At 35.2% G+C, this 22,614-nt stretch overlaps 1 protein-coding gene and 1 non-coding gene across 5 annotated transcripts in view; one reads left to right on the top strand and one right to left on the bottom strand.

Annotated features, from left to right (window-relative positions):
• Nucleotides 1–22,614, top strand: part of ATG4C (autophagy related 4C cysteine peptidase) — a 96,173-nt gene that overhangs the window by 54,361 nt on the left and 19,198 nt on the right. For all 4 annotated transcript variants that reach the window (XM_005204512.5, XM_005204513.5, NM_001082442.1 and 1 more), the window contains 4 exon segments: nucleotides 4,214–4,350; nucleotides 9,312–9,390; nucleotides 10,051–10,127; nucleotides 15,797–15,916. In XM_005204512.5, the coding sequence (XP_005204569.2) occupies nucleotides 4,214–4,350; nucleotides 9,312–9,390; nucleotides 10,051–10,127; nucleotides 15,797–15,916 (413 nt within the window).
• On the bottom strand, nucleotides 10,715–10,821 carry LOC112446160 (U6 spliceosomal RNA). Its single transcript, XR_003034221.1, has one exon. It is a non-coding gene; the product is annotated as a U6 spliceosomal RNA (small nuclear RNA).

Genomic DNA, 22,614 nt, shown 5'->3' with positions numbered 1-22,614 from the left:
TTCAAAAGTATTTAGCTTGTCCCAATTATACTGTAAATGATTATGAAGGTGGGGACCATGTTTTCACATTTTTGTTCCAACATGGCACCCTGTGTAGGCACTCATTAAATATTTCTTGATTGAATATATACTATGACTTATAAGTTGCAATATTAAAATAAATTCTTGAGGGAAATTTCAGTATTTAAAATGACTACTTAAAAAAAGATAGGTGGGAAAATTTAACATAAGTATATACTTGGTCTGCATGTCTGCCAAGTACCTCCTCATTGGTGAATTTGTTTCAAGGGAGGAAAATTCTCAGTTTGACTTGTCTCTTACTAGTCCATCAGTAAATCATCTGATCATGATGCAGGTATTGTCCTGAATGTAGCTTTGTTTTTTGTTTTGGGTCTTCTGTTTAATGACCAGTATTTATAGTAATTTTGAAACTCTGTTGGGGATAAAATAGAACCTTAATTTCCTGATAAAATAAAGTGCCTTCAAAATAAGCCACCTCATATTGTTTATTTTTTACAGAAATGCTTTCAACAGGACAAAGTATGTTAATGTTGGGGAAAGTTAAGTTATACTTTAATTATGTTTAATATAATGGTGTTTATAAGAGGTTTGAGAGTACCTTGGTAACTGACTAGTGCTGATAGTGTGGAAATAATGGTTGGCAAATACACATGCATTTGTTTGGGCTTTTGTTAAGGTTAATTGGATTTTTAAGAAAGACTGATAAGCCATGATTATAACCATATGAACATGAAAGTTTTAAGTTTTCAGACAAGTGCATGAATTTTCCAGATACTATATTTGTTTTTCAGGTAGGAAATCTTACAAAATAAAATATACTGTGTTAAGAGTTCTAATTAAGCCAAAGGATGTACGTAAACAATTAGTCATTAAATAATTTATGAATTTGCCTTTTGCATTTTGGTTAATATCAATCAGCTTTGGTCTTTAGTGTCACATACTGTTAATTAAAGAACACAAAGCTACTCAATATCTAGGTGGTTTGTGTAATTTGAAGTAGACATTTAAAATTCTGAACACTGATATTTAAAATTATAAAGGGAGAATTTATATTACTGTAGTGCATTTTGATAGATTGTGAGGTTAGAAATTAGGTGAAGCCAGAGTCAATTAATAATTAATTCCCCGCCTTTCCGCCATCTTCGTTAGTGCTTTTTTTTATTGGTGTTTTTAGAAGATCCACTTTCTGTTATTTTCTCTCCTCTCATTCTGTATTCTTTTCCTTTGTAATTACATATTTTTCCATGGCTTTAAATAGTTAGGACTAGGATCTATATACTAGGACTTTAACCCTGCACTTCTAGTGCTGCTGCTGCTGCTAAGTCGCTTCAATTGTGTCCAACTCTGTGCGACTCCATAGACAGCAGCCCACCGTCCCTGGGATTCTCCAGGCAAGAACACTGGAGTAGGTTGCCATTTCCTTCTCCAATGCATGAAAGTGAAAAGTGAAAGGGAAGTCGCTCAGTCGTGTCTGACTCTTAGCGACCCCATGGACTGCAGCCTACCAGGCTCCTCCATCCATGGGATTCTCCAGGCAAGAGTACTGCAGTGGGGTGCCATTGCTACTTGTGTTAATATGAGGTAACTTGTATTTTCTGCCATCCTTAACTATTTCCATGTAGATGTTCTACAAGCACTTCAAATTCAGCACATTTAAAATTAAACCTATCATTTCTCTCTGTACACGGCTCCTTTCTTGCTTTCTATTTTCTGTTCACTCATAGTATCATGTCCACATGCATGCTTACTTATTCTTGACTCTTTTCTTATTGCTAATATCTAGTTAGTCAACCAAAGCTTAACAAATTATACTTAAAAACAAACATGGTTCTGAAATCTGTCTCTTCTTCACTCATTGATACAGATCAGACCCTTATCTCTAACTAGGCCTTGAACATGATTTCCCTATCTTTCTTTTCTATTTCTCATTCATTTTGTCAAAAGAAATTGATCATGTCCCTTAATTTGAAAACCTATGACTGTCTGTTAACTCCAGTCTCAAGTTATTGTAGCATTTAAAATACAGCACATGAAGTCCTTTACCAATTGTTTTGACCTACATTTCCAGCATCGCCTGTCAACTGTCTTGCATGCTAGTACACCAAAGTACCATCAACCTGCACACCATTTCTTGGATATACTATCATTACCTTTCTTCCATGTCTTTGTTGATACTATTGCCTCTGCTTAAAATGCCCCTTATTATTAAAATGCTTTGTATTAACTTTTACTCATTCTTTAAGAACATGCTGTGAAGCCTTTTCCAGCTCCTATCAGGTAGAACTAGTTTTTTATTCTGTGTTCTGTAACATTGTGGAAATACTTATATTAAATATTGCATTTGTAATTCACTTTTAATAATACCTTGTGCTTATCTGTAAGTCCTTGTAGATCAGTGTTGGGGGAAAGTACCAGAACTGTTTGGTTGGGAATCACTACTGTAGTAAGCCTCTGTTATGGAATTGGACTGTTTTATAGCCCTTCCATTGTGTTGAAAGTGGAGGAAAAATACCAAAACATTGAGGCAGACACTGTGAATTAAGGATCTTATTTGCTTTTATATTTCCCTGGCATAGAAAGCTTCAATAAATAGTTGGCCCTCAATAAATGTGTGTTGAATGAAATAGAACAATAAGAAGAAATTGAAGAGTAAGAAGCACTTGATAAGGAAGAAATTGTTGTATATGTCAGGGGAATATTATTACTTTGTCTTTTTGCAACAATATTTGTTTCTGAAGGAAGTAGTCCTTTGGAAAAACCCATTTGATTGGAGTATGTATTAGTTCAGAGAAGTCAAAGATAGAAATGGTCATGTGTGTACTGTCTCAGAAAAGTGAGAGAATTTAGAGATTTATAACCAGAAGTTTTACTGAGTAGCTTGGCAAAAGTAAGATGAATTGAAACATGGAAAGAACTGTTTTTCCATTTCTGTAGCTTTGGTGTAGACTGACCATGGGAGGTGCACAGTTCCTGAGTACATATTTGGATTTACTCAGTCTCGTGGCTTTACAGTACCATCTGTCTGTCAGTTCCCAAATTTTTAGCTCCATCTCAGACCTGTCCGCAGATAGAGACTTTTTATGTCCTTAACTGCCAACTTATCATCCCTGCTTGCATGTCTAGTAGATATCTCAAGTTTAGCATGTCTAAAACTGAATTCCCGTTTCTCCTTCCTGTATTTTCCCTTCCTACAGTCTTCTCTGTCTTTGTAAATGGCAGCTCGCCTACTCTGTTTGCTTATATCAAAACCACGCCAAGCATCTATGACTCCTTTTTCCTCTCGTATATTATTTTTAATGTATCACTTTTCACCACCTCCTCATGAGCATCTTGTGACCATTCTGCATCTTGACAATTATTGCCTTTGTTCAGGCCACCATCATCTGTTGCTGGATTCTTGCGGTGCCTTCCTAACTTCTTTGTGTTTCAGCCCTTGCCCTCAGCAGTCCTGTGTTAATAAACACAGGAACCACACTGATAAAATATAAATCCAGATCAGGACATTTGTTTCCTAAAAAACTCTTCAGTGGCTTCTCATCTTACTTAAAGTAAAAACTGAAGTCTTTATAATGGCTTTTAAATTTCCTACCATCTGTCTTTGTTCTCTCTCAATTTGTAACCTTATCTCCTAACCTCATTATCTACTATTGTACCCTTACTCACAGTCCCTCCAGAGGCACTGGCCTCTTGGTCCTGGAACAAGCTGTCCTAAGACATTTGCACTTGCTCATCTTTCTGTCTGGAATCTCTTCCCCCAGGTATCTGCACTTCTTGGTTTATTACTTTCTTTAAGTCTTGAGTTCCCTACCAGCTTATTTTAAATTGTGCTCCATTTCAACATTTCCTATCTATCTTTCTTCCCCTCTGTTTTCCTTCAGAGCAGCTATCACCATCTGTCTTATCTTATATTTTACTCATTTATTGTCTACTTCTCTGTGTTAGAGGATATGCTCTATGAGGTCAGGGGTTTTTCTCCATTTTGCTCACTGCTGAAGACTCAGTGCCATAATAGTTATTTGATAAATACCTATTGAATGCATAAAGGATGTGGGTAATTTTTAACTCATTGAGACCTTGTTAATGATGTTAGAAATTGCATGACTGGCCATTGTTGGGAGAAAAATTAGGGTACAAGTGTTTCTGAAAATTATTTTTATAAAATTTAATATGTATTAATTGTATTTTTTCTCAGTTTACAGTTCTGATGTAATTGATAAACAGTGCACTTCCATGGCCTCTGATAATACAAATGACAAAGCTGTTATTATTCTAGTTCCTGTTAGACTTGGTGGAGAAAGAACCAATGCCGACTATTTAGATTTTGTAAAGGTATGAAATAAGAACTAAAAATTTTTTGAAGGCAATGCTAGCTAACATGAAAAATACAGAAGGTTTGCAGTCTTTTTTCTATGAAATGGAATGATTTTATAGTTGTAGATTGATGATTTTATAGTTGTAGGTTGTAAAATTTGGCATTATAGATTTTAAATTTCAGTATTACAAGATCAGTGTGATTTGAAGAGTAAGGTGTTCAATGACAAAATAAAAAGCCTTTTAGTCTTTGCAGCTAATCAAGGGGATACAGTGCAGCAATAATCATAATCTGAAATAAGTCTATAGTTCCCATTATTCTTATGTGTGATTTTTAAATGTATGTACCTTTATTTATTCATAAACCCACATTAAACTATATCTAGGTAACTATTTTAAAAATTACTGCTGCATTATCTTCTACTTTGTTTCATGTGCTATCATAAGGTCCATAAGTAGGAAGAATACTTATTTATGTAGACAGAGATGATGAAGATAATGTTGGGGAGGTTCCAATTTTGTTTTCCTTATATTAACCAGTTACAAATCTGTTCTATTTCAGGATACATAATTTTTTTTTTCAAAAGAACCTAATTAGGTTATCTTGTCACAAAACTTTACCTTTTGAAATAGTCTGTTTGAAAGTTAGTATTTATATTATTTGCATAGTTTTAATAAAATCAAGGCCAGAGATGGAATTCCTCTTTGAATGGACTGTCATGGCATATACTCATCTTGAAATAAAGTTTAGATTTGTACCTCACGTGAAACACAATAATAGTCCCATACTGTGATCCCAGTGTATACAGGTGGAACATGTATCCTCACTCTAGATTGTACTGATTCTAAAAATCTAGAGCAGTTCATTTCAATATATGGTATATGCAAGTCTTCTAGCTGATATCTTGGCTTTTCCTAATAGTTAATAAAAATTTGCAGGCTACTTGTTACTAAAAATAGCAGTGTGTGCATGCTGAGTTGCTTCTGTCTTGTCTGACTCTTTGCAACCCTGTGGACTGTAGTGCACCAGGCTCCTCTATCTATGGAATTCTCCAGGCAAGAATACTGGAGTGGGTTGCCATGCCCTTCTCCAGGGGATCTTCCTGACCCAGCAGTGGAACCCATATCTCTTATGGTCTCCTGCATTGGCAAGTGGGTTCTTTACCATTGGCGCCACTGTAACCAATAACTTATGAATCCACTAGATAAAAGTGGGGCTTTGATTTCTAACATGTGGACTCTTCAGTAGAATTTTGGGTGCAATATGAGAAGTTATAAACCATTTCATGGGGGCTTTGAGATTTCTGGCATGCTGTTATGTCTCTGTTGTAACCAAATCTAAAATGGATTGCCTGCCTTCTCTACTACCATGAGAAGATCAGAAACTGAGGCAATTTTGGAATCAACTTGCTAAAACCCCATTTCTGGTGAAAAGGGTTGCAGATAGCTTCATCTGGCTGAGGGCTTCGCTGTTTGGTGGCATTGAGAACAGTTATCAGATGGCAGGGCTGTGTAATCCTCTTGAGTGATTCACTGGAGTCTGCATTGTAGTGAAATAAACCACGGTTAGCTGTTAAAGTGATCCTTAGTACCTAGCATATAGGAGTTGCTCGACAGGTATTTGTATAACACTTGTAATACAGATTTATCTCATTTTGCCCTCACACTAGCTGGGAACTCAACTGCCTTTATTAAAAAAAAACAGAAGTGACAAAAGTTAAGTGATATGTTCAACTTCAGATAATAAAACTATTGACAGAGACCTGACCTTTTTTCATATGTTCCCGTAGAATCTGGACTTCCTAAAATGTAACATTTCTTTGAGCTCCTACTAATTTAATTTATGCTACAGTCCACTTTTAGAATAGTATTAATAACTATTAATATGTTTAAGATTTTTGATTATCAGGTAAAAATGTCTAAAATGGCTGAGTGAAGTAGGTGTTATGTTAGGTGTGGTGCTTGGTCACAGGATGGCTGGGTCAAAAGCCATAATGAGATCATGTAGAGAGCTATTCATTTAGGAGTGAAAAAAATAGTGTGTCTAATAGACCTAAAAGAAAGGTAATCGTCCTTTTCTTCCTCTTTGGTTTCTGCTCACTTTTCTTCTGTTTCCTCCTCCTCCACTTCTACCCCCACCTCCCCACGCACTCCCTCTCCCTCTTCTCCTCTCTCTGTGCTTCTTCCTCATCCTTTGTCAGCGTTGTATTTTTTCCTGCCAAACTACTGTACATTATACTCTCTAAAATTCACCATTCAATTCTATTATCTAAATTTATTAACCAAGGTAATTCCATGGTGTTTCGGAGATGGTACCATTGCCTGCTACATTCTGTGAGGAGAAAAATTTGGTGTGGTGCTTTATCAGTCCCTACCACAAGAAGTTTACTTATTTATTTATTTTTAAAAGGACCTGGAATGAGGAAAATCCAATATGTTCTCTTTCTTCAGCAAGACAAATTAGGACTTTCCTTCTTTGACTGATTACTTCAGTCTTATTTATTGCTTCATGGATACAGCTCAATCAATGCTCACCACTAGATAACTGTGAAAAAGCTTTTTTAGGAACTGAAAAGTGTTTCAAGTTTCCAGATACAGCTTCTTATGTGTAATGACATTTTAGCTCCTAATCTGCTTCTAAGTGTTTATTGCTAAATCTGCTCTATTTTGTTGAAAAGGAAATATAGATGTCAAGAACCAAAGTCTTTCTTCCATTACCCAAAATCACTCTTTTTTCTGATAGTCTGTGATGATTCCTGCTATGCGTTTTTTTCTTTTTTCTCTCGATTTTGAGGGACTTAGAACTTTTACTTTCTCCTGGGTCTCTGTATCAGAAACATTGTATTTCAGCTGATCAGATTGCCTCAGGTTGAAGGCACTCTCTAATTGTGTTAAAGATCTTTATTTTGGGGGAACACAGTAGAATAATAGTACTGTAAATAGAATGATAATAACAGAATAATAATAACTATTATTATCAAGATTTTTGGTATAATTGCATCTTAATTAATTTTTGTTGTTGTTATTTAGTCACTCAATTGTGTCCGGTCCATCTCTTTTGTGACCCCATGGACTGTAGCCCACCAGATTCCTCTGTCTTTGGGATTTTCCAGGCAAGAATACTGGAGTGGGTTGTCATTTCCTTCTCCAGGGGATCTTCTGGACCCAAGGATTGAACCTACGTCTCCTGCATTGGCAGGCAGATTGCTTACCACTGAGCCACCTGGGAAGCCCCAATTGATTTTTCTGTTTAATTTTTTCAGTTGCAGTTCTCCTTACCCCACAAAAAACACCTCTATGATATTTTCACAAAGTATACACAGTTTGCAGCCATTAAACCTTGTAATATAGATCTATAGTTATTGATAGGAAAATGTTTAAGAGATCATGAATGACAAATGTTACAGTGGCATTTGTTATATAATGCCATGTTTATATAATTGTATTTATAAATCTATATGTGAATATATGTAATATAGACATGTCAAGACGGTATTCCCCTAAGTGTGGTTAATGATGAAATCTGAGTGTTGGTGTTTTGAGAAATTTTTGCTTTTTGATATATTTTCTTTGTGTGTTTTTCAGTAAACCACATTACTATTTTTAAGAAAATCATTAAGTTTAAACAAAACTGTTCTGTTTACTTGTTAAAAGGAAAAAGCATTTGATCACACAGTCTATTTTTGTGTCTTCTAGATTTTGAAACATCCTCTCATTTAAGAGAAGGGAAGTTTATTATTTAATACTTTGGGGGGTTTATAGCATAAACTTTATCATTATTAGTGTTTTCTACCATAATATATGCTAAAATTAATATAGAAGCTATTGACAGTTTCTACATTAATAGAATATGGATATTAATTGATTCCACTGGGCATATTTTTAAATGACTCTACTCCATGGACATGATTTTTTTTTTAAAGTGTAGAATTATTGAGGCCAGAATTATTCTCTGTTGGTCCAGTAGTTAAGAATCTGCCTTGCAATGCAGGTGACGCAGGTTTGATCCCTGATCAGGGAACTAAGGGGGCTTCGGCTTCCCTGGTGGCTCAGCAGTAAAGAATCCTCCTGCAATGCAGGAGATGGGGTTTGATCCCTGGGTTGGGAAGATCCCCTGGAGAAGGCAACTCACTCCAGGATTCTTGCCTGGGAGATATCATGGACAGAGGAGCCTGGTGGGCTGCAGTCCATTGGGTTGCAAAGAGTCCCACATGACTTAGTGACTAAACAACAGGGGAACTAAGATCCTACATGCCTTGGGGCAACTAAGCCCACACAGCACGATTGAGCTGGTGGGATGCAACAAAAGGTCCCCTGCGCTGCAAGTGAGACTCCACACAGCCAAAATAATAAATGAATTAATTAATTTTAAAAAAGAATTGTTTGACCCACCTTAAGCAGCTGCTTAGGGAACTTACTAAATGATTTATTGAGGTATCATTGATATTTATGATTAGTAAACTGACTTTAAATACAAAAATAATTATTCTTTTCCTTGGATTAGATTGTTTTTATTAGTCTGATTTTATTCCAAATGAAGTAGCACAAAATTTTCATCAAGTGAACGCCACTGATTAAAAATGATTTTTAGTTTGTCGTTTTAAGACAAGTTTCAGTGAAAGCAAGAACAATGTCTAATAATTATTTCTAGCATTTCAAAAAGTGTGATGAAAATATTACATTGATCACAGCAAAGGTGCACCACCTAACTGACAGGCCATGTGTTTTGACTTTGGCAGAAATGTTTATTGCCTTTCCATAGTTATGTTGTTTATAACTGGCACGTAGTAATTGTTTAATGTTGTTAAATGGAAGATAGTTTGGTAAACAGAAGGGTTTCAGAACATGGGGGAAAATGTAATAAAAATAAAACTGATGGTGAAAAATTTGCGGACTACTACTAGTAATACAAATTTAGTTGTTTTGAATAATTATCGTTTGTCTCTTGACCCTAAATCTGAATTAATTTATTTTGGCAGGGAATTTTAAGCCTTGAATATTGTGTGGGTATTATCGGTGGCAAACCTAAACAGTCATATTACTTTGCTGGATTTCAAGGTTAGTGGTTTAGTAAAGTATATTTCTTCTTTGTTTTCTTTTAAAAGTCAGAAAGTTAACATAGGATCATCCAGAAACAGGATGAGTAACGGAGCAAAATGAGTACCTTATAAATTCATCAGTCCTGCCATAGCCATTCATTTGTCATTTGGTCCATAGTATAATTGGATTCTGTAAAATGTATATTTAATTTCTGTTATTGCATAAACAAGGCATAATTTATTGATTTTTACTAAACTTTAGAAGACATTGCTGCCATATTCTGACAGTTGCTATTTACATATTTACCTTATACCAGTTTTAGTGGTGCTAGTTGATGATAAAATGACAAGCAATATGTTCTTCCTGTCAGGATAAAGTAGTGCAATGCATTTTTCATATGCAAACTGTAGAATATAATTGTGTGTTTGTGAAAGTAATTTTATCACCAAAAATTAAATGACAGTCTCATCACTTTATAAAAATTCTGCTTATACAAGCATATTTGATTATGCAAAAGTTAATCTGTCCTGTGCAAACCTATGTTTCAGTCAATGAATATCAGTCTGGCAAGCTGTTACTCCCAGATTTTTTTCAGCTATTCTACATAGAAATTGGATTGTAAGCAGTGTAATAATAAGGTGTTTTTTGAATTACTTGTCTTCTGTTTTGTCCTTGTAGATGACAGTTTGATTTACATGGATCCTCATTACTGCCAATCTTTTGTAGATGTCAGCATAAAGGATTTCCCTCTTGAGGTACTGTGGATAAAGAGCTGGCACTGCTTTCTTACCATATGAAGCAAACTCTTAATTATTCAGAGATATGCTAAGCAGCTATGCTTTTATGGTATTCCAAGTTAATAATAAATATTTTACTAATTTACAAGTCCATAATACATACAGTGGTCAAAGGTTAGATAATTTTTGTTGCTGAATTTTAATTTATAATACACTGTCTTCATTTATCTTTGTCTCTAACTTGTTAGATATCCTAGCCCTACCAAAATAAATGATCAAGCTTCCAAGTAATTCCAAGAACAGTACTGAAGAATTTAAAATGTTAGACATGTTTAAAGAAAGAAAGGGGGAAAAAAGAAAAAGAAGACAATGGAGTTGGGTTAGAATGACAAAATGATTGAAGGGGAGTGTGACATTATTTTGCTTTAAGTATGTAATTAAGACAAGTTTCAGTGACAACAAGAGCAATGTCTAATAATTATTTCTAGCATTTCAGTAATTCTTAGCCTCTAGTTAAGTTTCCATGAATTTTAGTTGGGTTTCTAATATTTATTTTAGCTTTGATTTCTTAAAGTCTTCTTTTCCTTCCTGTTTTTTTTTTTTTTTTAAATATGGAATGCTTCACGAATTTGCGTGTCATCCTTGCGCAGGGGCCATGCTAATCTTCTCTGTATCGTTCCAATTTTAGTATATGTGCTGCCGAAGCGAGCACTTTTCCTTCCTGTTGATCATTTTCTGAGCCAGCATTTACAAAATTTTTAAATTGGATTTACAATGTTTTGTTAGTTTCAGCTGTACAGCAAAATGAATCAATTATAGAATCCCAGGGACAGGGAAGCCTGGTGGGCCACCGTCTATGGGGTCGCACAGAGTCGTACACAACTGAAGCGACTTAGCAGCAGCAGCAGCATACTTGTATAGGATTATATTTCAGAAAATTTTGAGAGTGCATAAATGAGAAATGTAACTGTTACATGGTATCAGTTCTTATTTTCCCAGTTGATGCTTTTAGAGACTTTTAAAGTCATCTTAATCACTTGAGTGGCACATGGATCACTAATTCTCCAGGGCTTGACAAGTTGGAAATGTGGTTTAGTATTTTGTTTTAGTAATAGCTTGTTAGCTAATATTAATACCTAATTATGAAGATGGATAAAGCACAAGATTAAAATCTGGTACTAAGTGATACATTATAAAACAGCCTAGCATTTTTTGTAGACTATTACCTCAACTAAAGTACGAGCCAGAGAACAGCTTTGCTTTCTACTTTCTTCCTTCACTATACTTTGCATATAAACTTTAATAAGTATTTCCGGTTGACTGATTAATACTGTGGGAGGAACTCTAGAATTGTGCTATGTGAACCACACTGTAAATCTGTTTCTGCTGCATTGTGATCTTGTGGCACTGATTCCTGTGTCTTCAGTGACACATGATTTCCCATGTGTCAAATTGACTCCTTAAAAAAAAATAAATACTTGAGATTTAGATGGAAACTTGTTCATAGTGTTCTAAGCATTATCTAAAATAGGCAAATTAAAAGATTATTAGGTCGGCTGTTTTGACCAGTAGAAAGAGATTATTCATCTGATATTTTGAGAGACTCTACAAAGATGCCAGGTGAGTGAATATCCATGTTATCCACACTGTTATTAACGAATGCCTACACAATCGATATTGGGAAGGTTGTAGCTCACTGGGGGAGAAGGCAATGGCAACCCACTCCTGTACTCTTGCCTGGAGAATCCCACGGACACAGGAGCCTGGTGGGCTGCCGTCTACGGGGTCGCACAGAGTCAGACACGGCTGAAGCGACTTAGCAACAGCAGCAGCAGCTCATTGGGAGAATGTTGCAACACTTCACAGGCGAGTCAATAGAAGCTTGAAGTGGGTGGTAGTGGGAATGGAAAATAATTTCATTTTAAGAGACTTTGTAGGTAAAATTTGGTGAAATTAGATAACTTCTGAAAAGCACAGAAGCATTTATTTTTTATATATTGAGATGCCAGAAAGTGAGAGTAAGATGAGATTTAGCAGTGAGGCCATGTTAAACTGTGGGTTCTCATTGTTAGTAGTTAGGACAGGGCAGAGTTTCAATTGTTTGGATGAGAGGACTAGTGGATATACATTATCTTATACACATTTATAATGTATATGTGTATGTATGCAGGCATGTATCTGTGTGTGTGTGCATATATTTAAGGTAAGATTTCTTAAAACCAGAAACTATTGCTTCATGCTATTTCTGATATACTTTCAGAGTGACCTGATTCTATCTCTTTACAAATACTGAGAATATTTTATTATTAAGGTATTGTTGTACTGTTCGTTGTTTAGTCGCCAAGTCACGTCTGACTCTTTTGTGACCTAGGCTCCTCTGTCTATGTCCCAGGCAAGAATACTGGAGTGGCTTGCCATTTCCTTCTCCAAATATTGTGTTACCTTAATATTAACATTCTACTAATAAGATTAAAAAAAACCCTTATTACAGAAATGTTAGTCTCTTCTGATTGCTAGGCCCCCAATTCCAAGTTTCAGGTTTTAGGAGGTGTATACAGTGGTGATTATTTTAATATATCCTTGTAAATTCAAAGCTTAGTGGCACTAAAGCTATTAGAATGATGTAATGTGATTATGTTGATAGATAAGTGAATTTCTCAGTGAAAGATGTACCCTTTATGAATTACACATGTGAACTGCAGTAAGTAGGAGGTGCTTTTTAGTAAGGACGTATTCTCTAATTAATTATATTAGGAAGTTTTATCTAAATCACCAAAATAACAGAGCTACATCTAAAATTATTTGTTTCAGTATTATTTGTATGTTTAGGTAGTAGAACCCACTCTTCAATATAATAAGTCTGGAAGAGTGCCTACCATTTGGTAGGTGCCTAATAACTATTTTTTGAGGCAATGAATAAATATTGTACCAGAAAAATGAAATAAATGGGAATTGACTCACTCCGGCCAGTTTTTTCAAAAACGTAAGTGCAGAAATGTACCTAGTGATACTTGCTAAAATGTGCTTCAGTAGAAGCTGCTACTCTTACCAAATCATCAGAATTTTAAAAACTAAAAAAGAAATCTAAGTGCATGCTGCTGCTGCTGCTAAGTCGCTTCAGTCGTGTCTGACTCTGTGCGACCCCATAGACGGCAGCCCACCAGGCTCCGCCGTCCCTGGGATTCTCCAGGCAAGAACACTGGAGTGGGTTGCCATTTCCTTCTCCACTGCATGAAAGTGAAAAGTGAAAGTGAAGTCGCTCAGTCGTGTCCAACTCTTAATAACCCCATGGACTCCAGCCTACTAGGCTACTCCATCCATGGGATTTTCCAGGCAAGAGTACTGGAGTGGGGTGCCATTGCCTTCTCCTCTAAATGCATAGCGCAGAGAATTATCACAGAGTGAACAGAGCTGTGTAATGCCACTTGGGAAAAATACCATAAAGTCTAAGTTGTTCTACAATAAACAGAATTGATTTTGAATTATAAATTAATCTTGGTTTGATTAATCTTGGTTCAGAATATTCTTGGGTGAACAAACAACATGATTTAAATGGTATAAAATGCCTCTCTGTAATGAGTCCTAGTACTCATGTAGGAACACCAGATAGCAATTTGCAGTTTTCAATCATCAGAGATTTATATTTGTGTTTTTGTGAATAATTTTAAAAGTTTTCTATAGATATGAAAATAACTATGCTTAACTAGTGTTTGTCATTATTATCTATGGTGATGGAGACAATACAGTGAAATAGCACTAAGCCTATATTGGTTTAGTCTTAATGATCCTTAATGAAAACTTTAATCAATGCTTTAATATAATTTAGGGCATCCATATAGACAAGTTAAGAAAATGCTTTGTTGGACCATGCAGACTTTTGACTCTTCTTTCTTATCCCCAGGTAGTAAAAGCTAAACAAGCATTTCTTATTACTGGCTTTTGGAAAGAGGAGTAAATGACTATTGTTAGATAGCTTGTATGTCAAATAATTTTTGTTTTGTAAATATGACCTAGAACTGTCTGAGCCTTAAATAGTAATACTCCTGTATATTGTTAACTACCAAATTTACCTAGCTCTTCTATACCTTTCCAGATCTGTTTTTTAATATCTTTTTATAAACAAAATCGGTAAAACAATGTTAGAAAAGTCCAGCTAAGGCAGTACTCATATTGATTAGAAAGATGGACGTTCCAGTTTGGCTGGGTTGAGTCTTACTGTACAGTAAGTGTTAGCTAAGGGTTTCATAGTAGTCATAGTTTTAAAAACACATTTGTTTGGTTATTTACTAGCATGATGTTGGATTTGAAGCTAATACATGACTGAACTATTGATAAGGGGAAAAGAACAGTTTGAATGTATTCGTTTTGCTTAACCACTGGTGATAATATGGAATATTAATTGGATCACAGGATATATGTAGGGGGAGAGAAAAGAGTGGTTTTGACTGATCTACCATGAACATAAATACGAAAGTCTATATTTTTCTGCCTTTTTATAGATAATTCCAAGTTTAAATCCCTTAGTTTTAGGCATTAAATGTAGGGAAATTTTAAGTTTATGGATTTATATCCAGCCTAGATTATTTCTTGAGCAGCTTATTCTTTAATTAAAAAATATAAAATGAAGAATTTCTCACACCTGTCTCCCATCTGCCAAGTTTTCTCCCTTTTCTCTAAATTTGTTAATTTTTGTATATCCTATGCAAATATGAATATATATTTTATGGCCCTCCTTTTTAACATAAACATCTTTTTCCTTATACATACAAGAAAAAGATTTGGTAGCATCAGTGATTTTTAAGGACAAGTATCTGAGCATTTATGCAGTTAAAAAATGTTTTAAACCAAGTACTAGAGTGTCGTGGTGAAGAAAAAAGATTGGAATGATTAGCTTTATATTCTACGCTTTTCCTACTTTTGCATTCTCTAAAGATAACCAGATTCTACTAATAGCCACAGCCTGCTAGCAAAAGTAGAGTCTAGAGCAGTATTTTTGGCCCATTTGCACCTTTAACAGTGTAACCACTGGAGAAGAGGGAACTAAGGGAAGAGCGCAGGGACCATAGTAGAACAATGCTCACCTTATCCTGTGTGGGACTAAACAAGAACTGAGGTAAGGCTCAGTAGAAGAGTGGGTTAGGACAGTGCAGTTACGTGCTGGTTGTGTCAGTTGCTAAAACTCTCACGTTGACCTCTTCATATCATCATGGAACATGTTCATAAACCTGCATATTTGTTTACAAAGTCTTGGTTTTTTTATTCCAAGGTTTATAAATATTAAAAAATCTCTAACTGAACAGACTTAATTGCACTTCCATAGAAATAGCTAACTCGATTCTAAACATTGTACTAGCTTATTCATGTCTTTTTCAGAGATACATTTTTTTCCCTTCTGCAAGTGTTAGAAATGCACCCTGCTTTTGACACACTTCTTTTCTTTTGCAGAATGGCCCTAATGTGTAAGGTGGAGATTTGGTAAACTGAATATACACAATGTTGGCTCTTATGTTTTACAGCTTTGGAGACTGGGAGGGATCATCTGCATAGGATATACTAAAACACCATTTGAAAGCATGTTTATAGTTTGAAGAATAGCTATATAGCAAATTTTAAATGAAGTGATATTTTTGTATATAAAGTACATTAAATAAAACTAAATTAATCCTAAAGAACTTTTAAAATTACAGACATTCCACTGCCCTTCTCCCAAAAAGATGTCATTTCGAAAAATGGATCCTAGCTGTACAATAGGATTTTACTGTCGAAATGTTCAGGACTTCAAACGAGCTTCTGAAGAAATCACTAAGGTACTTTTATTTTAAATATTACAATAATATTTGTAAATGATCTAATTTTTATTATAGATAGCCTATCAGAAGATAAAAATCCATAATTTATAATATGGTTATAAAATTTCCCCTTGAATGTTAATATTATTAGGAATATTGTGAACCAGAAAATACAACTATTCGGGGATTCCTAGCCTTTGAGGGTGATGAAACTTTTTGACCAGTTGAAAGTATTGACTGATCCACTAGGTGGCACTGTTGAAATAAAAATCTCTGCAAACTGTAGCCATGTGCAAGCAATTAGGTTATATTTTATTTGAAGATTTTAAAAGGGCAATACCTTAGGGGGTAGAAAAAAATTAATGAAGTATTTGATCAAGCCAAATTGTGCATTATTTCTTGTTAGTCCAAGTGCTTCTTTGATTTTTTTTTAAAGAGAAATGGTATTTTTGGATTTCTCAGAACTGCTTTATCAAATGAGCTGTGTTGTTACCTTCCAATAAGCTTGTTTAATCTGATCTATTCTACTTATAGGGTCTCTGAAATAGGTTTATTTGACTCCTCTTATTACCTTAAACTTCTGCATTTTTCTGGCCATTGAGTACTGCTAAAATATTTATAGAGCCTTAAGGTCTGTGTATATTTAGTAGTTTGGAAAGATTACTTATTTAGGAAGTAAGCATAATTGGATGGCTCTTTTTATTAGTATCAATAGTTACAGATTATCATTTATGGTAAGTAAAACCAGTACTAGAATCATTTTTAGGAATTCTTAACTTGAGCTCAGTTATAATAGTATGCCTTATAACTGCTTTATTTCCAGTTAATTTTATTCAGGAAAATGGACATACTGGGTTAAAATTTCATTTTTGTAATGTAAAAATAGAATGAAAAAGTTAAACAAAAAGTTTCATTTGAGTTAGGTTTAGTTTACTTGACTTGCCATGTAAAAGGAAATTTAACAGAAATATGACAGAAAAATGAATGAGAAGAGGAGAAAATGAGATATGTGAGAACATTTTCTTATTCCTCATTTCTCACAGTTGTCGTCTTTTCACTCTCCTTTTCAACCTGAAGGGCCAAGTGAACATAAGGAAATATGTTTTATCCATTTTCTCTTTTTTATTACTTGAAATTAGTATATACATTTGTATATTTCATTTTGACAATGCTCTGTCTTTATAAGGTGTTATGTACGTACTAATATACAGATGCAGATGATGCTGTAATATAGATTGATGTTGATGAACATTTTTCCATTAAAAAGTCCCATTTCTATTTCTGTTAGTTTATTTTCTATCTAGGTTGAAATAAGTATATTTAGAACAGTGAAGTACTTACCTCTGGAATAGAAAACAGCCCAAATTACTATTATCAAATTGAAAAACAATTATATTCATAAATGAGTTGCATGTTGATATTTTCTGATTAAAAACATAGTTTTTTGGGTTTTATACTAATAATTATAGTTTTTATGCTGGAAAACTACTTCAGAGTTATTGCACTTGATGTATCCTAGTGATATGCAATGTTAAAGCAAAGAGAAAACATGCTGAAATATTATGGAAGTATTGAGAATTTTGCTAGACTCTATTAACTTTGGTTTAATTATACTGTTGTTCTTAAGTTCATAGCATTTTGTAGCAATATCAGAAGTTCACTTTGTCAATTAATAGCTCGGTCATTTACTTTTGCTTGGAAGATTGTAAGTTAAGCAGCTTTCTTTCTTAACAGCTGAATTTGGCATTTTTAAACTGTAATTTTTTTTCTTTGAAAATTAAAACTTCTTAAAATATTTGTTTCTATATAGGATATGTTTTCAGTTTTCTCATTTTGAAAATGAGGCCAGATAATCTAGATTCTCATGTTTAATTTGTAATGCTACATGAATGAATATTCTAATGCTTTTACCACATGAATTTTAAATGTTAATAAAACTTGTTAAATTAATTCAGTGTTTAGCAGAGCTCAGTCCAGCAAGTATCTGAATAACTATCATGTTGAAATCATAAAATGACCAAGCCATAATCCCTGCTTTTGCCCTCAAGTGGCATTTATAGTTCAGGAGGCAGAATAAGAGAAGATATGCATTACATTGAATGTGATAAGCATTCATACAGAAATAGAAATAAATTGATAGGGGAAGGAAGAAGGTTAAAATGAGAGAGATGTCACATCCAAGTCAAAGTTCTTTATTGTGATGGTGATATTTAATATGGGCCTTAAAGTATAGGCTTAATTTCTATTGGCTCAGGGAGAAGGGAGTGTGCTTCAAGCAGAGGAAATAACAAAAGGAAAGGTACCAGAAAAGAAAAATAATAGTTTCTTTAGAAAATGGCAGATAGTCCAATTTGTTAGGGGCCATGGATACATGTAGGGCAGGGCTTCTATCTTCTAACGGCCTGAATCAGAAGTCTTAGAGATTTGGCCTGGGAGCTTTCATTTCTAACAAACCTCCCAAGTAACCTTGTACATCAAATTTGAGAACCACTGATGCACAACCCAAGGTGTAATACTTGATGTTTTTAGGTGACAGCAGGACAAATACTCTAATACTTATATATATGTGTATTCATAATAGAAAAGTATAGCTGGCTTGTTAAACGTGATTTCCTCCTTATCATTGACCTGTACAAGGCTATTTGAGTCAAAATTCTGAAAAGAGGCACTTCTTTGGTGGTCTAGTGGCTAAGACTCTGCACGCTCGCATTGCAGGGGGCCTGAGTTCAATGTCTGGTTGGAGAACTAGATCCCACATGCCACACCTAAGACTAAGCGCAGCCAAATTAATTAATTAATTAAAAAAATAAAATTCTGAAAAGAAAAATGTTCATTAATTGTAATAGAGATGACATATATAGTGAAAATAAGGAAACACTATAGTAAATAGTAAAGGATGAGGCTAGAAAAGGAGGTTGGAATAATAATGTAGAGAGTTTTGAATGCCAGGCTGAAGAAGTTTGTACTTTTACAATATGTTGACATTATTAGACTAGTTTTTAAAAATGTGAAGCATACAGAAATATAGAGGATAGCATAATAAATACCCATGGGCTATCATTAAGCTTATGGAAAAATAAAGCCCTCATATATTGTTGAAGTGTATTACCCTTCCCCAATGTTATTCCCTTATTTCCTTCCAAGTGGCAGCCACTATCCTAAATTAGTATAAATTAGTATACTTGATATATCCATAAACAAAATACACTGTTTTCTATGTTCTTAAACTTGTCATTAATTATATATTTATATAAAAATATATATATCCTTTTGCAACTTGCTTTTTCATTTGACTGACTTGGAGATTTTATCTGTTCATGTTGGTCTAGCTGATTCATTTAAACTGCAAAAGAGTAATACTTTTTACAAATCTGTCACTTCAGTCACTCAGTTGTCTGATTCTTTGCAACCCCATGGACTGCAACACCCCAGGCTTCCCTGTCTATCACCAACTCCCGGAACTTGCTCAAACTCATGTCCATCGAGTCGGTGATACCATCCAACCATCTCATCCTCTGTTGTCCCCTTCTCCTCCTGACTTCAGTCTTTCCCAGCATCAGCGTTCTTTTCCAGTGAGTCAGTTTTTTGCGTCAGGTGGCCAAAGTATTGGAGTTCCAGCTTCAGGATCAGTCCTTCCAATGAATATTCAGGTCTGATTTCCTCTAGAATGGACTGGTTGGATCTCCTTGCAGTCCAAGGGACTCTCAAGAGTCTTCTCCAAAGCCACAGTTCAAAAGCATCAATTCTTCGGCACTCGGCTTTCTTTAAATCCAACTCTCACATCCATACATTCTGTTGCTGCTGCTGCTAAGTCGCTTCAGTCGTGTGCGACTCTGTGCGACCCCATAGACGGCAGCCCACCAGGCTCCGCCGTCCCTGAGATTCTCCAGGCAAGAACACTGGAGTGGGTTCCATTTCCTTCTCCAGTGCATGAAAGTGAAAAGTGAAGTTGCTCAGTCGTATCCGACTCTTAGTGACCCCATGGACTGCAGCCTACCAGGCACCTCCATCCATGGGATTTGCCAGGCGAGAGTACTGGATTGGGTTGCCATAACCTTCTCCACATCCATACATGACTACTGGAAAAATCATAGCTTTGACTAGATGGACCTTTGTTGAAAAAGTGATGTCTCTGCTTTTTAATATGCTTTCTAGGTTGGTCATAGCATTTCTTCTAAGGAGCAAGCATCTTTTAATTTCATGGCTGCAGTCACCATCTGCAGTGATTTTGGAGCCCAAAAAATTAAAGTCTGTCACTGTTTCCATTGTTTACCCATATATTTGCCATGAAGTGATGGGACCAGATGCCATGGTCTTTGTTTTTTGAATATTGAGTTTTAAGCCAACTTTTTCACTCCCCTCTTTCACTTTCGTCAAGAGGCTCTTAGTTTTTCTTTGCTTTCTGCCATAGGGTGATGTCATCTATGTATCTGAGGTTATTGATATTTCTCCTGGCAATCTCGATTCCAGCTTGTACTTCATCCAGGCTGGCATTTCACATGATGTACTCTGCATATAAGTTAAATAAACTGGGTGACAATAGATAGCCTTGACGAACTCCTTTTCCAATTTGGAACCAGTCTGTTGTTCCATATCTAGTTCTAACTGTTGCTTGCTGACCTGCATACAGATTTCTCAGGAGGCAGGTCAGGTGGTCTGGTATTCCTATCTCTTTAAGAATTTTCCATTTTGTTATGATCCACACAGTCAAAGGCTTTGACATAGTCAATAAAGCAGAAGTAGATGTTTTTCTAGAATTCTCTTGCTTTTCCTGTGATCCAACGGATGTTAGCAATTTGATCTCTGGTTCCTCTGCTTTTTCTAAATCCAGCTTGAATATCTGGAAGTTCACGGTTCAGGTACTGTTGAAGCCTGGCTTAGAATTTTGAGCATTACTCAGAATTACATTTTACAATATAATACATAAAAAAATTTTTTTTAATTTTTGAAGTATAGTTGATTTACACTTAGGTTAATTTCTGCTGTATAGTTATAAATATATATTCTCAGTTATATGTTCATTTTCATGTTATTTTCTATTGTTTTATCATGATATATTGAATATAGTTTCCTATGCTATTCAATAGGACCTTGTTGCTTCAGATCAGATCAGATCAGTTGCTCAGTTGTGTCCAACTCTTTGCGACCCCATGAATCGCAGCATGCCAGGCCTCCCTGTCCATCACCAACTCCCGGAGTTCACCCAGACTCACATCCATTGAGTCAGTGATGCCATCCAGTCATCTCTTCCTCTGTCGTCCCCTTCTCCTCTTGCCCCCAGTCCCTCCCAGCATCAGAGTCTTTTCCAATGAGTCAACTCTTCACATGAGGTGGCCAAAGTACTGGAGTTTCAGCTTTAGCATCATTCCTTCCAAAGAAATCCCAGGGCTGATCTCCTTCAGAATGGACTGGTTGGATCTCCTTGCAGTCCAAGGGACTCTCAAGAGTCTTCTTCAACACCACACTTCAAAAGCATCAATTCTTCGGCACTCAGCTTCTTCACAGTTGCTTATCTATTTATTTAAGTATAGATGTTGAACGTCTTTTCATGTGCCTATTGGCCATCTGTATGTCTTTAAAGAAGTAACTATTTAGGTCTCTTTCCCATTTTTTGATTGGGTGGTTTTTTTTTTTAATACGGAGTTATATGAGCTGTATGTATATTTTAGATATTAATCCGTTGTCAGTTGCATCATTTGCAAATATTTTCTCCCATTCTGTAGGTTGTCTTTTCTTTTTCTTGATGGTTTCCTTTGATGTGCAAAAGTTTGTAAGTTTGTTTAGGTCCCATTTGTTTATTTTTGCTTTGCTTTCTTTTTCCTTGGGAAACTGATCTAAGAAAATACTACTATGATTTATGTCCAAGAAGGTTTTGCCTGTATTTTCTTCCAGGATTTTATGTTTTCATGTTTTATATTTAAGTCTTTAAGACATTTTGAGTTTATTTTGTATATGGTATGAGGGAATATTCTAATTTCATTGATTTATATGAGGCTGTCCAGCTTTCCCAACACTACCTGCTGAAGAGACCATCTTTTCCCCATTCTTGCTTCCTTTGTTGTAGATTAATTGATTGTAGCTGTGTGGATTTATTTCTGGGTTCTTGCTTCTGTTTCATTCATCTATATGTCTGTGTTTTTTCTTCCCCCACGTACCGTGCTGTTCTGATTACTGTAGCTTTTCAGTATTGTCTGAGTTCTGGGAGAATTTGTCTCCAGCTCTGTTCTTTTCCCTGAGGATTGCTTTTACAGGGGTCTCTTGTTGTTCCATATAAATGTTAGGATTATTTGTTATAGTTCTGTGGTAAATGTCTTGGGTAATTTGATAAGGATTACATTAAGTTTGTCAATTCCTTTGGGTAGTACGCCGATTTTAACAATATTAATTCTTCGAATCCAAGAGCATGAGATCAGTTTGTTCTTTGTATTTATGAATCTGTTTCTGTTTTGTCTGTTCATTTGTTTAGTTTTATAGATTCCACATATAAGTGAAATCATGCAGATACTGGTTTTCTCTGACTGACTTATTTCACTTAGTATAATACCCTCTAGGTGCATGTTGTCTCAAATGGCAAGATTTGATTCTTTTTTTTGTGACTGAGTAGTATTCAACTGTGTGTGTGTGTGTGTGTGTGTGTGTGTGTGTGTGTATGTATGTAAAACATCTACTTTATTCAGTCATCTATCAGTGGACATCTAGGTTGCCTTCATATCTTG

This window comes from Bos taurus, chromosome 3 (assembly GCF_002263795.3).
Source record: "Bos taurus isolate L1 Dominette 01449 registration number 42190680 breed Hereford chromosome 3, ARS-UCD2.0, whole genome shotgun sequence".
NCBI lineage: Eukaryota > Metazoa > Chordata > Mammalia > Artiodactyla > Bovidae > Bos > Bos taurus.
Note: the sequence above shows the minus strand (reverse complement) of the source record. Positions and strands in the feature narration are given on the sequence as shown.